Genomic DNA, 17,819 nt, shown 5'->3' with positions numbered 1-17,819 from the left:
TGTGAGGGTGAGATTTCATGAGATACAGCACACACCCAATTTGCTAACTCCCGAAAAATAACAGTGGCATGTACAGTGGTGAAATGAAACCCCTTTAAAATACACCTGGGAAACAGAGGTAGCACTGAATTTTCACAGGACAACTCCGCCCCACAGACCCATTATTTTAAACAAATGTTCTTCTTTCTCCCATGGGTAAGCGTAGCATGTAAAAGAAGAGGCATTTTCCAACCACAAAACAAAACACAGCACCGGTAGCATTGAGGGAACATAATACTCATAGTAACCACACAGACTTTCCAAGCCCATGTTTCCAAACAGCTTTCCAAGACACATCTAAGGAACATTGTATCTGTGTAAATCTGAGTGGAGGGTTACATAATTTTAGGGTTTCAACAAAGGAACATATTAGCCTGCACCACAGGCATGACTGCCCCATGTCTCCTCTGGTCAAACACAGTGATGCAGGCACTCTTTGCCTCAGTCTACTCCTCTGATGTAGGTTCCCTCAGCCTTCCGCTCACAGGGCAGAACTGGTGAGGTGGCTGGGCCCTCCAGCCAAGTCACAAAACAAATGTAACCCCTTCTGAGGTAACAAAAGTCCAGACAAACAAAAGATTCTGCCACCCCGCCTGGACAACCTTTAAATCTTCCCTGCTCTGCCAGAGAGCAGATTCCCAGGCTGCTTTCCCTAGAATCACCCTCATAGCTCTCTGGAATTCCCCACTTCTAGCGAGCCCCTTCCATGAAAGCCTAACCTGTTTCCTGGAGTTCCTCCCTGCAGCTGACTTCTGTCAGCCATAGAAGACCCAGGTGTTCATCAGGCTATCTGCTGATCCTATTTTTCCCTCCTTCTCAGGCTGGGAGGCAACTAGTTATGGCACAGGTAGGGGTGATTGAATAGGGCTGGCTCAAGGCCTCCAGACCTTTAAAGGGGCAGGCTGTTAAAATCTGTTGTGAGCAAACTTATGCAAAATTACTTTACAAGAGATGCAAAGCATGGTGCACATGTCACACCCTACATACCCCACCCCCATCAGCTGGGGTTGGGAGTTTAATGGGACCAGTAGGAGGAATGCTCCCCTGAGTCCTGACTGGCTCAGTCCTGGGAGAGGAACACTCACCCCTCTCTGTTGGCATTTCTCCTGCTGGGCCACGAGCAGCCAGCAAAGACAGAGGAGATGTGGGTGTACTGGAGAACTCCCCCTTGCTGGTTATTGTGTAAAACTGTGTCCTCTCATCGTGATCCCTCTCATCACCTAGTAGGGATTAAAACACTGTTTACCCCACAATTATGTTGTGATGCCTCCATGATGCCTGATGCTTTATCCTACCTCTGTGCACTGTGTGGGGCGGGGAGGGTTCACCTTTGTTTCCTGACCAAATTAGCTAGGTACACAAAATTACTTTCAAATTCCTACATACAGTAGGGATTTAGGTGTTCATATTCCCAAGTCTTACACTCAGCAGCTAGATCTGCCTCACAGAAATGGGTGTAGAGGCACTTCAATGATTCCAATGGAAATTAGGAACCCAATGGGCCTCAGATACTATGGTGATTATGTGTGTGGTATAAGAACCTACGTAGAGCAGAACAGAATAGAATCATGGCGAGGAATAAAAATTAAAAGAAATATGTGTATGACCAAATACCATCTTGGCTGGGCAACTCTAAATGAATGAAACTATGACTAAAAAATTAGACCAATCAATCACGAATAAAACACTGTTGAAATTACTTGATTGATACAGATCAGTTACTAAAATGCTTCTTTCAGAGTAGCAGCCGTGTTAGTCTGTATTTGCAAAAAGAAAATGAGTACTTGTGGCACCTTAGAGACTAACAAATTTATTAGAGCATAAGCTTTCGTGAGCTACAGCTCACTTCATCGGATGCATTTGGTGGAAAAAAATATATAAAATGCTTCTAAAGACCTGGAGTAGCAAAAAGGGAAATTTTAAAACAATATCCCATTAGACCAACTGATTGGTAATATATGAGCTTGTCAAATTCATAACCCTGCAGAGAAACAAATCTAGAAAAGTGTGTCATAAGGAGATCATTTCACATCACAGCCTGAAGATGTGAAGGGTCTAACACAAGGAAAATATTACACAGAAAAAACAAAAAACAAAAAAGCAGGATTCCTAACCTTTTGTGAGCTGTAGCTCACGAAAGTTTATGCTCTAATAAATTTGTTAGTCTCTAAGGTGCCACAAGTACTCCTTTTCTTTTTTCAAGAAAAAGAAATTATCCTACTTTCCATTTTGATATATCAGAGCATATTGGATACTTACTCCAAGAGTACGCATTATATGTATTTCATATAACATAAATACTAGGATATGTAAGATGTGAATCTATAGAAATGACTGGCTCAGCTTCACAATGATATACGTCAGGAAATGACAATCTTTCTATCTCTGGGGAATGAAATGGAGGTATGATTTCAATTTTCATGCTTTGGGGATATATTATTTCCATTATTAATCAACCATAGGAATCTATATTATGTTAAACATTATGATTCATTGTACTATCTGCAAGCTGTTTTAAGCCGGATAAGCACACAACATATGTTTATATGGCTAAGAGTGTTTGGCATCTTTCCTACTCACATATGCTATGTTCTAAATATATGTTACTTGTTGTCTTATATTAGGGTTATACCACCTACAGAATACCTCAGTAAATGGAAAATAATACCTCACTAAATAAAACAAAAATCACTCAAAAAGTGATGTCTTGGATATAATCACTTCTGTACATGGCCATGAGAAGAGAGAGGATGTTGTAATTTAACCTAACTGCTAGAAATGTTTGTCATTTTCCCAAAAATCATCTCAAAGTTGCTATCATTTGAAAAACTCTTCAGGAAAAGTTCTCCAAATAAGTCAGGAGTCCTAAGTCCACAAGACTCCTACCTACTCACACAAGTGAAATCTCTGTGTGTATTTTGGTGACTTTTATATTATTTTATATGATTACCTTAATTATCATTATCTCAAAATGGATACTCTCTCAGGTTATTCTTATCTCTTTAAGATCAAGCAAGATAAAAAAAAATCATTACCTCCTACATTCTGTACCTTATATATTGCATTGTGATATTTATCACCACAATGTTGCAAAAACCCATTGTCAACATTGCAAAACTATATACACAGTGAGGGATGGGAGAACCCCAAAAGTTGAGGTTCATAGCTTGGAACAAGTTCAGGTAAACATCCTAAGATTTGGATGCTTAGTTAACTCCTGTAGGCTCCATGAGGCTCACACTTGATTATCCATATGTAATTTATAGTTGGTGCTTAATTTGTAATGAAAGAGGTGCCAGGGCTCAAGCAATTAGGTGCTGTGGCTAAAGCAATTTTTTTTACATTCATAAGTGGAACAGCAAGCTCAGTGGTGCCAGGGCTATGAACTGCCAAGCGTAGCGGTGCCATGGGGCTCAGCCCTGGCACAAATTAAGCACCGCTTATACTTCCTCAAACATGACCTCTAAATTTGGTTCACTGGGTCTAAGCTGATGTGACTTACACATTAAAGGGCTGGAAGAGAGAAATGTAGCAACACTGGAAACACTAGGTTTGTATAAGTGAGGATTCCAGGATCAGTCCTTAAATGTTTGTGTATTGCAGCTACTTACCATGACATGTTTTTCTATCAGGCAGCAGAATAAAACCTCGTGGGCATGTACAGTAATATGAGCCAGGGATATTTACACATCCCAGAGTACAGCCATGGTTCCAAAAAGCACATTCATTGACATCTGACAAGAGAAACAATTGTATGACAGAGTAGGGTCATTATATATTCAATACATGCAAGGTCATGGATTAATAAAGCAAAGTAACACAAGGGTCAAGAAGAAATTCTTATTTAGTTGTTCTACTGAAGTTAGGATATTTCATTTTGTCAAATATGCTGGTCTTAAACTATGAAAAACAAGCTTGTAGAGTTCAGTCAAACAAGCTAGTTACTGTACTGATTTATAATTATGAAGGGTACAAATTTTAAGGGCCTAAGGGCCAATTTTTTTTAAAGGTCTTTAGGTGCTTCAGTGACTCAGGGCAAAATTTTCAAAGCACCTTAATGATTTAGGATCCTAAGTTCCACTTTCTAAAGTGATTCAATTTTATTTCAATAGGAGTTAGGCACCTAACCTGCTTAGACACTTTTGAAAATCCTACTAGGCACCTATTTGCATCTTTAAGGGCCTAAATACCTTTATAAATTTGACTCCTGAGTGATTAGTGTGCTTTTATAAATTGTACCCTAAAACAAGTTTTACAAATTAAAGAAAAAAGTTCAAAGAAAAATACTGGACTGTTTATTTTGGATTAAAACAAGTGAGGTAAAATTTTAAAAAGTAACAGGTTTAGAATCTTGAGTAACTTTTGAAAATGTGACTGAGGTGCCTACATCACTTAGGCATGTTTTGACCATTTTACCCTTGGAGTTTGATTCATTTGAATTCTTATAAGCATACAAAATGATGCATGCTTATCTAAACATCATCTGACTAATCCAAACTGAGACTGCAACATTTCACAATAATAGACTTTCTTGTGGTATTTTGGTACTCCTGCTTCTAGGCTCAATCAGAACCAGGACACAAGAAAATGAAATGTGATAAGGAAAAAAAAAGAATAGTAAACTGGAATTTACAGAACCTTCAAAAGAAACATAATTCAAGAGTTGAGAAAAGGTAAAAGTGTGGGAGAAAACTTATCCAGCTGCCCCATCCATCCCATGTTTTGAATCCATATATTACCTTCACAGTATTGCCTACTTCTACTTAAAACAAATCCATTTGAACACTTGCACCGATGGGTCTTGGAGTCATCCCTGCAGATGCTTCTCTTGCAGTTTTCTTTGTTCAAATGGCAGGATCTGTGTTCTGGAAGAGTAAATGTTTTCTAGGATGGAGATTGATTTTTAAAATATAAAATTCACCTTTACATACAGAACCTGATTTCATAGTCCCTTCTCATGTGGAAGTCCCATTGATTTGAAAGACTGTTTCATACATGGAACTCCTGTACAATCAGACCCATGATATTCACTGAGAAAGAAGGACACAAGCATCTTTGATCTCCTCCTACAAATCCTGCCTCAAAACCCATTCACCATGCTTTCCACCAATGATTTCCACCTTGGTGTTGTCTACTCATTAATTAATTATATTATTAATTATTATTATTTGCATTGTGGTAGAACCTAGGAGCCCCAGTTCTGGATCAAGACCACATGTGCTAGGCACTGTACAAACACAGAACAAAATGATGATCCAGGCCCCAAAGAGTTTACAATCTAAAGCTTGCCTTGTCTCAGTCTGTCTTTTAAAACAGCAGAACTCTTGTTATATAAACTGACATTTGTATTTGTTTTAACTTTTATTGCTCCTTTCCCTACAGCCTTCCTTTGTTACTTTCATGTTCTATGTTTGTACAATTTAGACTATAAAAATTCTTTGGGGAAGGGACTGTGAAGACATCCAAGATTACAGTGCTATGTGTATGTTTAGTATTCAATAATCATTATAATAAATAATGTGAATCTTCTTTAATGAACAGAGAATAAAGCCTACTAAATAGGATCACCTTAGAAACAGTAATAATACTCCAAGATGCCCTTTAAAGACCCCTGAAATTCTTCCAGACAGTCCAGGGAGCCATACTAGTAATGGAACCCATGTGCAGTTTATCTGGATATTGCTTTGTGATATTTAAAGTAGCTGAAGAAGTTGATTATTGTGTACTGAGATTGATGTTAATATCTAATAGTGTAGGGTTAAAAGTTAAATATACACTTAATTGAAATAAATCCATCAACTAACCAACCAGCACAAAACAACTCCCAACTATATTTATCCTCATGCTAAACTCCTCTCCTCCAAACAACCCCCAAAGTCCCCACTAAAGCATGCACTGACAGTCAACAAACAGAGGTTATTTTGTACTTTTACTCCGAAGGTCCAGCTAGAGTGCCTCCACCCATCACAAATGTGGTAGAAAGGCCTGGGAGGAGGGAAGCGGGATCTCCAGTATGTAGGCTCCAAGTCTAGCTAGTGTGTACTGTATTCATCTGAAAAAAGAAAAGGAGTACTTGTGGCACCTTAGAGACTAACAAATTTATTAGAGCATAAGCTTTCGTGAGCTACAGCTCACTTCATCGGATGCATTTGGTGGAAAAAACAGAGGAGAGATTTATATACACACACACAGAGAACATGAAACACGTGTTTCATGTTCTCTGTGTGTGTGTGTATATAAATCTCTCCTCTGTTTTTTCCACCAAATGCATCCGATGAAGTGAGCTGTAGCTCACGAAAGCTTATGCTCTAATAAATTTGTTAGTCTCTAAGGTGCCACAAGTACTCCTTTTCTTTTTGCGAATACAGACTAACACGGCTGCTACTCTGAAACCTGTATTCATCTGCCAATTCTAAGGAAATTCCTTCTCTTTAAAGTTTTGCTTCTTCTAGTGGAGGCTATTTTAATCCTGCCAGTTAAGAGCAAAGATGCTCTGGGCTCTAACTTGTGCTTCTCTTCAGCCATCTCCACAAACTAGGAAAATAACCTCATCGTCATTTTTGACTGGTAAAATCAAGTCAGCAAGCTACTATCTAAAAATGAAGCTCCTTGTTCTCCAACAGGAGAGTGGAGGCAGGTTAAAAGCCATGACTGTGTAGGATCATTTCTGGCCACCTGCCAACACAGGTACTTCCCGGAGGCATCAGGAGAAGGGGCAGAACTGGTTTGGCGGAAGACCCATGGTCGACTGTCAAAGGATCACAAGATGATTTTTGTTGGTTTGCAAAGTCAGAGGAGTGAGACTCATCTAAGCCAAATGCAAAATGATCCCTCAACCAGAAAAGGATTGTCTGCTTCTGTGATCCACTTTGCTGTCTCCACCTATCTGCACACATACAGAAAAGTGGTCTCTTTACAAAGGGCTTATTCACCTTGCCAACAGTGTGTATGATATTGCATTCTGTTTCATATGCCAATTATCATTTTATTGCTCTCTGTTGTTTATATATGGCTAATAATTAATCATCTACTTTGTTCTGCTGCCTGGACTTTATGAAACATTTGCAGTGAATTGTCCTTCCTTGTCATGTTCATTGTCACTTTGGAGGATGGGGATTCGTTTATCTTATCTACTGTGTGCTACTTATGATGAGACCATAAAAGCAGCAAAGAGTCCTATGGCACCTTATAGGCTAACAGATCTATTGGACCACTTCGTCAGATCAGGCAAAGAATAGCTGGAGTGTTGTTGCTGCTGCTGAACATTAGCATGCAACCATCCCCACCCACACACATGCAGCAAACAACCCTCATGTGACCACACAGGTGAGAAAGTACAAGAGAGCTTGTTCATGTGCTCTATTTCCAATTCACCTTCTAAATTCAACCACATGGAAAATAACCTAACAATTGTATTTCATATGTTTTATTCTGCCCAGCCGTAATATGGAAAGTGCTGGCCAACTGGTAGAAAGGCACATCAAGAATTACTATTTAATCAAATATGAAAAAGGTTCTTGGTTTAGGTTTAGTTGGAAGTGTCAAAATTTGAGCTGCTTGTCTCAAAGAGATTAGCAACACTATACACTGCTTCCAGTGGACTTTTGTAAAAAATATCATGGAAATATTTCTATTGGTCTCATGAATGAATGAATCATATAGGCCATTTTCTTAACCATGTCTGCTTTAAGGATCAATGGGAGTTACAGATACTCAGAACCACTGAAAATCAAAAGATTTTTATTTAGGTGTCTATATATGGATTTAAGAACCTAAATTTAGATACCCATATTTGAAATGTTTGGCTATAAAAGCTAAAATTGGAGCTAAGTTTTGCCTGACACTAGTATCCCTTTAAACAGAACAGTATTTACAGGGGGGAAAAGATAATTAAAGGAGAAATCAGTCTTTGAGATGTTAGGACAATGCTGACAGTCTATAAACCATAAGTAGAGGTGGCAAGTATTCCAGAGGGGTTATACATTTATCAGCAGCTGACTCTGAAGCTATTTACCTCAGATTCTTTATCATGTGGGAAGAAGGCTTCCACCCTTCACACTTTGCCCCACAGAACAAAGTTGTTGCATCAGCAGGTTGTGGTATTTACATCATGACATTGTGTGAGTACATTGCCTCAAACCTAAAGCCAAATTAATGTCCTGTTAGTTGTGAAACAAACAGTCATGACAAGCTCAAGACTGTCCTGCAAAAGAAAAAGGGTATAGTGGAGGACCTCTCCCAAGCAAGGCATTAATCTAGTGAAAAAAGCCTGCAGCATATAACCCAAATTTGATCTTTGGCAAGAATTGTAGCAGTTAAACATTTCCTGTCAGGTTCTTTTCTACCTGAGGAGAACTTACTTGCCATCTGTGTTATTCTTTTAAAAAAGGTTTGATCATTCACATTTAATGCTGTGTTGCAACAAACATTGACTTAGCCTCTACAGGGCATTCAGTTAGAGCGTACATGCTCTCATCTCCAGGTTGCCCTGTTGTAAGATCCCCTATAAATCTCATTTGTGCTCCAGGCTAATTAACCTTCTCAGTCCTGGTTCTTGGGCTAGATAAGCTAAGCGATGCACATGTAAAGTCCAAAAGGTTCATCTGGATTGGGCAAGGTAAGCTTCTTTTTCTCTCCATGTATTATAAGAAGCCATTTGGGAGAGGGAAAAAACGCATTACAAGCACCACTTACTTTTATGCTTCTGCCAAATTATCTTTCCAGTAAAGCTACAGACAGCATGGTGCATTTAAAAACACTGACAATTTATCCACTAAGAGAAGCGGGGGAAAAACTGTTTTTCAGTTGAAAAGTGGATACTGAAAAGCAGTATATACTCTTTGGGGGGGAAGAGGGAGGGAGAATACATTTAAGCTCCGATGAGAAGAGTAAAAGCAAAGTGCCCAGAATCAATAAGATTTACATTATGTACTTTGCCTCAAGGGAATGCTTATAACCCAGCTGACATCTCCTGGCATTCATTGTGTCAGCAATTATGAACTAGCCAGTTTCTTCTTCCCCCACCCCTTCCACATGCAGACACACCCTATTGGTTAATACCAGCTCAGAATTTAGAAGAAATTATGCAGTACCTTCCAAACCTGGGTCAACTAGTTGCATCACACTAAGCAATATGCAGATGCTTCACCCTCTGAACCACACCTACCCTGGTCCGGTGGCTGTGTGTGTGTGTTTTTTCAAAGGGAATGATTCAGTTCACCAGGTTCAAAGTGACACATTGTACAGAGCAGTGGAAAAAATCTCTGAATATAGGGACAGGCTCCTCATGGCTGTGCGTTTTGTTGTGATGCAAGCACCTGCCATTCGATTTTAATTGCTAGCATCCCTGCTGCAGCAGAATAAATGCTTGAAGTGAAAATTAAATATTTCCACAGGAGATACTTCTTGAAGATCTTGATTTCTACCACTCCATGGTCCTCTCCAAGGGGAGAGTGGGACCAAATATGGCATCGGATGGAGTGAAGGGAGAGGAGGGTCAATAGAAGGACAAGAGATATGGGGTAGTTTCCAAATTATGTTTCAAGAGGGTTTTTTTACATTATATTTTTTGTTAAGAAATACTCTGTGTTCCTCACCACCCGAGTTGCTCAGAATCTCATGCTTCTTCACCTTCCATGGGAGCTCTGGAATTACGATAGTACACTCTCAGGTGCCTGATTCTCCACTGTCCTGCACTTTGTACACTTGTACAAAAGAAGTGCAAAATGCCACTGCATCTAAATAAAAACCATTCACACCCAGTTGGATAAGAATAAATGACTACACAAGGTGCAAGACAGTGGAGAGTCAGGCCCCATTTTTTTCCTCCTCTCCGGGCATTTATAGTGCATCCACCACTGTGGTATTTAGGAGCCATGTTGCAATGGTGGGGATCCCTTCACCTACATTCATCTTCAGATGCCACAGTAAAATACCCATGGTGTAGTCACACTTTGAAGTGACTTACTGTAAATCACACAGACTCATGCTTCTTATTTAAAAGTTTCTATTGAAATTCCATATGAGTCCTAGGGTAAACAGTGTGACCCTTAATCCAGCTACTTCAGAGTGGGACTGAGACATACATACATCCTATTGGTTGGAAATGTCATACATTTCTCAGAACAACTTAGGACTGATAACAAGGTTTTCAATTATGCCTTAGAATGAAAGGTCCACAAGGGGACAGGAATTGAGGAAGTTAGCCTAAAAGGGCATTGCCAAGGTATATGTTTGATATACTTAGGGATATGCACACACACACACACACACACACACACACAAAGAAATTAATTCATGTGGATGTTCCTCCTTAGTAAATTAATAGAATTAGGATTGTTCTCTGTGTACTTCCTAACTGAAGCTCCTGTTAAAGCCATGCATACTAAATGAAACCCTGGCCCCAGTGCAGCCCATGGGAATTTTGTCTTCGACTTCAAAGGGGCCAGAACTCTTGCTGAAGAAAATTCCATCCATACATCCATGAAAAATTAAATGGAGTGTGTTACAATATTCTTACGTACATAAGAATGTCATTAAGTGATGACTTACCAAAATCTGGAGTATCTGTTCTTGCACCAGGCTGTTTAAATGGATGCACCACTTTTACTTCAGCAGGTGGCAAAAATGATGGTTTCAGGCTGATTGTGACTATAACTTTTCCTGTAAATTTATTGGCTCTCCGGATTGTGCCAGTTTTCGGCTCTGAATAGTAGAAGTACTCAGTAAACAGAGATATGCCAAATAAACAGTGTCTGGAGTGGAGAAGAAACAACAAACAACATTTGGTTTCATCCCTATTTAATCATTTGCTTAATGTCTCCTGAAATGTTCACAACATAGCACACAACATACTGCAGATATAGTGGGGCCAGCCAAACAATTACCAACAGCTCCTGCAGCTTGAGTGACTAGTTGACCAGGACTACCCTGTTTCACAGAGAAAGTCCTGGTATTCTGGCTAACTCTATTGAGCCCATGGTTTAAAACGGACAACACATTATGCCATGTGCCTTTGTGGACGGAACCATGCCTGTTAAGCATCCCCATTTCTTTGGGAGACTACTGATTTCTAGTACCCTCGGTTGGGATCCTGAGCCTCTCAGGAGCAAGAGAGAGGTTAGAAATGCTGCATAGAGGGCTAGTGAGAGCAATATGCTGGTTTCCATTTCCCAGAACATACACATGGGGAAGAAGGAGGAGACTCTGCCCCTTCCAAAGCTCAAGGGAAAATAATTTTTCCCCTGAGAACACAGGGAAACTCAAAGAGGAAGTGGGGAGCTAGAGAGACTGGGATGATGAGATGTGGGTAAATTCAACGGGAGCAACTGATAGAGATTTGACAGTGTGCAGAGAAACTTAGATTTTATGAAAAAAGAAAAGGAGTACTTGTGGCACCTTAGAGACTAACAAATTTATTAGAGCATAAGCTTTCGTGAGCTACAGCTCACTTCATCGGATGCATTAGCTCACGAAAGCTTATGCTCTAATAAATTTGTTAGTCTCTAAGGTGCCACAAGTACTCCTTTTCTTTTTGCGAATACAGACTAACATGGCTGCTACTCTGAAACCTTAGATTTTATGGAAATTGTATGCAAATGAGATGATGCATACTGAAACATACAATTAGGTGGCACTTTTTTTGCATAAAACCTCCCAATTTCCAGACCTACAGTCTTAACAGTTATGTTTTATGGACCAGACATAGGGCAGTTGATACAAAACACAATTTTTCTAAGGCAGTTTGTCTGCGGAGTATATCCTATATACCAGGATGTGATAAAACCTTGTCTACAATAGAGAATTGTACCATTGCAACTTCCATTGGTGTGATTCTATTGATGTAAGTTGCAATGATGCAGGGTATCCATAGTAGGCATCCTTTGTTCAAGTGCATGACTGCAGTCTGTCCACAAAGTAATCCTGTACCATTGCAAAAAGAAAAGGAGTACTTGTGGCACCTTAGAGACTAACAAATTTATTAGAGCATAAGCTTTCGTGAGCTACAGCTCACTTCATCGGATGCATTTGGTGGAAAAAACAGAGGAGAGATTTATATACACACACAGAGAACATGAAACAATGGGTTTATCATACACACTGTAAGGAGAGTGATCACTTAAGATAAGCCATCACCAGCAGCAGGGGGGGGGAAGGAGGAAAACCTTTCATGGTGACAAGCAAGGTAGGCTAATTCTAGCAGTTAACAAGAATATCAGAGGAACAGTGGGGGGTGGGGTGGGGGGGAGAAATACCATGGGGAAATAGTTTTACTTTGTGTAATGACTCATCCATTCCCAGTCTCTATTCAAGCCATTGTACCATTGCAGAAGCACTAGGGGCCACATATTTAAAGTGCAGATAGGCACCTAGTAGGATTTGCAAAAGTGCCTGAGTGCCTAATTCTCAAGTCCCATTGATTTCAAAATTGATTGAAAATCAATGGGAGTTAGGTGCCTAGGTTCTTTTGAAAATTCCTACTGTGTGCATATCTGCATCTTTAGGTACTCAAATACATATCTAGCCCCTAGATAACAATCCCATAGTTCTTAGAAGATCCCCAGGACTGGTGCCTTAATACAGGAGATATAGACATTCTAAAGTCCACAGTCCTGGTCTTTCTTCCGCAACTTTTAAAGTGGATGCAAAAGGAGCTCAGTCTTGTACAGCTCCTAAAGTGTCCATCATTCGAGGGCATTAACCCTTCTCAGGAAGTGAACAGGATAGCAGAGGGGGCAGGTATTGTAGTATTTGACTGGAACACAGGACGGGGAGGTGATGGGAGGACTGATATACCAGGGCCCATGGGGGACAGTTGGTACTGAAAGAGGGGATTTTCCCCTAGCATCTTGAGGTCTATAGGTGAAGGGAACCATTCCTGAGCACCTCCTACAGTGTGTAGAGACAGATCTTTGCTTATACAGACCTCAGGAAGAACTCATTGGAAGGGTAAAAGGAACATTCTGGTACAGTGCTGGCAATTACAGGAGAGCAACTGGCAATTACAGAAGTGCAACTTTCTGTCCACGTTGCGGTCAGTTCATTACTGCAGAGTGACCTGACACAGAATGCAACAAAAATGAGCCTTGCTCCAAGCAAAAGCAATGTGTACAATTGCAAGCACTCTTGTGTGTTCAATGCCACAAGTGCTCGTAATGACAAAATTCTCTAGTATAGACAAGGCTTATGATGACTGTTGGTGACGGAGACACTCATTGTCACTAGTTCTGTTTCTCTGGAAATGACCAGAGCAATACAATCAGCAGAGAATTGGACAGTGTGTAAATCGAGTGCTGCCAGGGTCAGGAAAGCTTCCAGATCTAGCAGCTGAAGAGGACAGCAAGATTGTATATGACTATCAGACAGAGGAGGAAGACAAGACATGATTGGTACTCTGAGCACAGGCTGGAAGACCACACTCCTGAATTCTCCTCTGAGCCCACCTGCTGTGACCTGTGGCAAATCAATTAACTTCTTTGCCTCAGTTTCTCCATATATAGGAAGGAGCTAATAATATTAATACATACCTTCTTAACAGGAGAGTCCTGAGGATTAATAAGTTGTCCTTTGCTAAAAGCTTTGAAGATGAAAAGTGCCAAGGAGGAGTATTCAGACAGCAATGAAAATGGGTTGTTTATTCTATTTTCCTATCATTTTCTGAAAATGTTGTGACATTTTGTCTGTACTTTACAATCTTTATTGTTTCCAGACTCAAAGAAGAAGGGGAAGAGGATGTCTTTATCTGATATAGCCCTAAAAAATATTTAGTTTCCTTCTATCCAACTCAGAAAAAACTTACCGGGCAGAATGTTTGGGAAAATGTATAGAGCCACCATTATAGTCACATGATCCAATGTGTGAAACATCTTCCTCACTATCATACTGGATCCAAAAGAGTCTCATGTCAATAAAATCCAATGAGATGGTCTTTATTTTTGCTGTGGTCCTCAAAACACTTCTCATGTCAGTTCCATCAAGGATTGCTCTGTGAACGCTAGAAAGAGCGCCATCTGAAGACCAAAATAAAAACCTAAAGACAAAAATAAGTCATATTTTGAAAGAACTATTTGCAAGATAGTGCAGCAGCTGATGCATATTATCTGTTTAACCTCCCTTTTTTCAGTATTCCTTTTTATCACAGTATTTCCAGAACTAAAACGTCTAATTCAGAAGTTGAGTAAGATACCAAGATATCTGTTGCATGAAGGAAAAGTCAGATATGCAGAAACTGGCTACCAGAAACAGAATGTTTACAAAATACCCTTCTTCATTACTTATACAGTATCACTTGAATGTCCATAAAAGATACATATCTAAGCAGATTTGAGTCTTGCTCTTGACATACTGATGCCATTATCCTTTACATCTCTTAAAGACCTTTGAGACTTGCAAGCTTCAAGGCTCTCTGTCATTTAGGCAAATAATTTTAATACATTTGTTGCTTATTTTTAAAAATACCTTTCCTACTTGTAGATACTTGCAGATGTATCAGAAGTGTCAAGTCTAGTCTCCCCTGATTTTGCTGGAGGAGCAGTTGTGGGTCTGAGAGTTTACATGTTGGGAGCTCTCTCACTTTAATTGAATGGGTGAGCATAATTTCTCCAAAATGTTCATTAGCTACTGGAGTTAAATAGATGTTAACAATTACAAATAAAAAAGGAGTTTTATAAAGTCTGACTAAAAATGGCCCCTGCACTCAGTTCTTAGCTTTCTGCCTCTTGCTCCCCATAATATCATAATTTCACAAATTCTTCAGTCACTACAGAGACTTCCAGAACAGACAAGATCTGAGTGTTTAATGTATAGGTTAGCAGGAAAATAAAACCTTAGCCAAATATTTTCCCCTTTATTGTTTTTCTTTATACATAAAAAGTAAATAGGGCAAACACCTTATTTTACTCCTTTTCAGGACTCCTTTAAAATAGGAAATAAGTTTGGTTACTGCGTTGTATCTTTTACCAAGTGGTGACTGTCCAGTGGCAAACACTGTAGTGCTAAGATTCAGTTTATCAATTTTTTTTCACATTTAAAAATGTTTTCAAGGGGACTGGATGGCTGAGGGAATTAGGTAACAAGACACAAGAAACTCCCCAAGGAAGATCCTGTTTGGTAGTGACCAAACATTGTTTCCAAAAGTGAGTCATGATCTAGCAACACCCTTGTTGTCTCTCCCCAGCAGAGAGGACGGTATTGTCAGGGAACCTCTCACCCCTGCAGGGATGCCTCCAAGTCAGGGAAAAGGCATATAACTGGGGAAAGCCTGCACTGCTGCTACGTATGTTGTACCCCTTCTTTGGATAAATACAGCTCTTCCATTCCAAGCAATTTTAACCCAGAATCTGTTTTACAGGCACTTAGCTGAAAAATACCATTTCTACTATTTTATTGATTTGTTTTAATCTAAATGTTAGTGCATAGTCAAAATGTGGCCATTATCCTGCAAACACTTATGCATGCCAATGAGATTATTCACTTGTGCAAAATGACTTGTTCTCCTTGAGGTTTGAAGGACCAGGGCCAATATTTGCCAACACCTGGCTTGGCCACACTTCCTCCAACAATAGATGGATAGTTGTTTTATTTTACAGGGTTTATTTGTTTTTTTAAATTCTGTTTGCTTCTTTCTTTGTTTTCTTTTGTTTCTTTGTTTTGTTTCTTTGTTTGTTTGTTGCACTCAGAAATTCCAAGAAGTATTAGTGCATTGCATTGGCTTGATAGCACTGAAATTGTTAGACATAAATATCCCATTCAGACCAAAAGTGTCAGATCATACTGAATTTGAAAGAACTACAATGCTTCTTAAATGTACAAAATAATATACCACAAAGCCTGTGTACAATCATTATTCTTATTTATATCATGGGTGTACCCGAAAGCCCCAGTCAAGAAAGGGCCTCACTGTGGTAGGTGCTATACAAATGCCTTAGGAAGACTCAGTACCTTGCCCCTGAAAGGTTAAAATCTAATTGTTGTGGCATGTGCTAAGTCAATCGGATACAGATTATTAACTACAGATGAAAAAATGTTTTAGTAAGGACAATATGAAGTTGCTACTATTACAATTTTCAAACACGGCAATAATCATTGTTCACTCTTTTATAGTGCTGGTTATCTCAGGATACCAACATGTTTTAAAAGGTTGGTTAAATTCTATAATCTCCATTTTACAGGTGGGGAAACGGAGAAACATAGAGCAATTAAAGGCCCAGTCCAATTCACATGAACTTCCATTAACTTCAGCACAAGTTGGATCGGGTCCAAGTGACAAGTACAAGGTCACATAGCAAAGTAGTGGGTGGAATTGAAACCAGATTGCCTAACTCACAATCCATTGCAGTACCCCTAGACAACAGCCAAGCATATTTTGAGAAAAATGTGATTATTAATTTAGCTATCATGCTGAATCTCATTACTTGAGAATTGTACACATTTTCAGGAAGCTATATTTCCTCTTAGTTTCTGACACTGCATATGTTTGTCCCTGTGGAAATTAATTTACCAACTGCTTGACTTCACTATATTAATATTAAAATAGCACCATCAGGACTTTCAGACGAGCAGAATGTGCTAAAATATAAAAATGATACATAAGAAAGTAGACTTCTAGGAGGACCTAAACAGTTTATTAATAGCTAACTAGCCTGACACGGCAACATGTGAGTAATGCTTTAAAATAAATCCCTAGTTGATCACATATAGGTGTATATATACGCCTTAGTCTGTCCGCAGAGTTCATAACAGTTTAGCAAATATATTCCCATTATTCCATTCATAAAATGTTTCTATGTGGCTTTTGGCTGAAAGGGTACAAGGAATTGTGAGAACTTCCAAATCGGTTAATGTGACACTCAGTACAGAAAACAAAGAGTCTGGTATTCAGCTTTTCAAATCATACTCAAATGACAACCCTGTGAGGAATATAGATATTGTTGATTAGCATGAAAACAAGGTTAATGTGTAAGTGCAAAAGAGGAGGACACGTGAGCCTTTACAACCAGTATTCAAGCTGACCAAAATCGGAGACAAACATAATAGAAAGAAGGGAACAAAGAAAACCACTATGGCATTAGCTCTTCTCTAAAAGTCACCTACTTTTAAATAAGTACTATATGCCTAATTCAAATTATGTTATAGATTGGGGCTTCTCAGTGTTTTCAGGCATCATTCCTGCTTTACCAAATGAAGATCAAGCTCATTCCCCTTAAGTCCTCCACCTCCATCAACTGAGGCCTCATTGGCTCCTTCCCTGACAGTCAAAAACCTCTTCATTCCTCTTCCCCCTGGCTAAGTCCACCTTGATGAACTAGGGGGATCAATCTCTGTGTTGGACTCTGGTATGCTGCTGCCACCTGCCACCCTATTTATCTTTATTGTGTTCTTGGGGAAGTTGTAACAATCACTTGACATTTGATCAACATACTGTACACAAGCTATTCTGTTAGCTTAAAAGAAGCCATCAGAGCATTTGGTTTATTTTGAGACTGATTCAAGGAACTTATAAACCCAAGCAGAGTTACCTTTTCCCAGGGTCAACAGCAATACTTGTGGGATGACCTATGTCCTTTAAAAGGACTCGGGAATTGTTTCCATTCATGTCAGTTGCTTCAATAGTTGCTTTCTGGTGGTTGGCCCAAAGAATATCTTGATTTATCCAGTTAATGGCAAACCCCGAAACACCATTTTCAACATAGCGTAGTATCTGTAAACAGAAATTAAAAACATAAAAAAACAACAACCCAAATTACCATCCTAAAGTTGTCACCAAACAAAATAGTGACCTG

The 17,819-nt window shown here is 39.3% G+C and overlaps 1 protein-coding gene across 2 annotated transcripts in view; it reads right to left on the bottom strand.

Moving 5' to 3' along the window:
• EGF (epidermal growth factor) overlaps positions 1-17,819 on the bottom strand; it is an 89,219-nt gene that overhangs the window by 50,347 nt on the left and 21,053 nt on the right. For both annotated transcript variants that reach the window (XM_043513075.1, XM_038401050.2), the window contains exons 4-8: positions 17,556-17,737; positions 13,838-14,068; positions 10,591-10,793; positions 4,779-4,904; positions 3,651-3,773 (exon numbers count right to left, since the gene is read on the bottom strand). In XM_043513075.1, coding sequence (XP_043369010.1) covers positions 3,651-3,773; positions 4,779-4,904; positions 10,591-10,793; positions 13,838-14,068; positions 17,556-17,737 — 865 coding nt within the window. The remainder of the gene's footprint in view (positions 1-3,650; positions 3,774-4,778; positions 4,905-10,590; positions 10,794-13,837; positions 14,069-17,555; positions 17,738-17,819) is intronic.

The sequence above is a fragment of the Dermochelys coriacea genome, chromosome 4 (genome assembly GCF_009764565.3).
Source record: "Dermochelys coriacea isolate rDerCor1 chromosome 4, rDerCor1.pri.v4, whole genome shotgun sequence".
NCBI classification, from domain to species: Eukaryota; Metazoa; Chordata; order Testudines; family Dermochelyidae; genus Dermochelys; species Dermochelys coriacea.
This window is presented reverse-complemented; position numbering and strand designations above follow the sequence as displayed.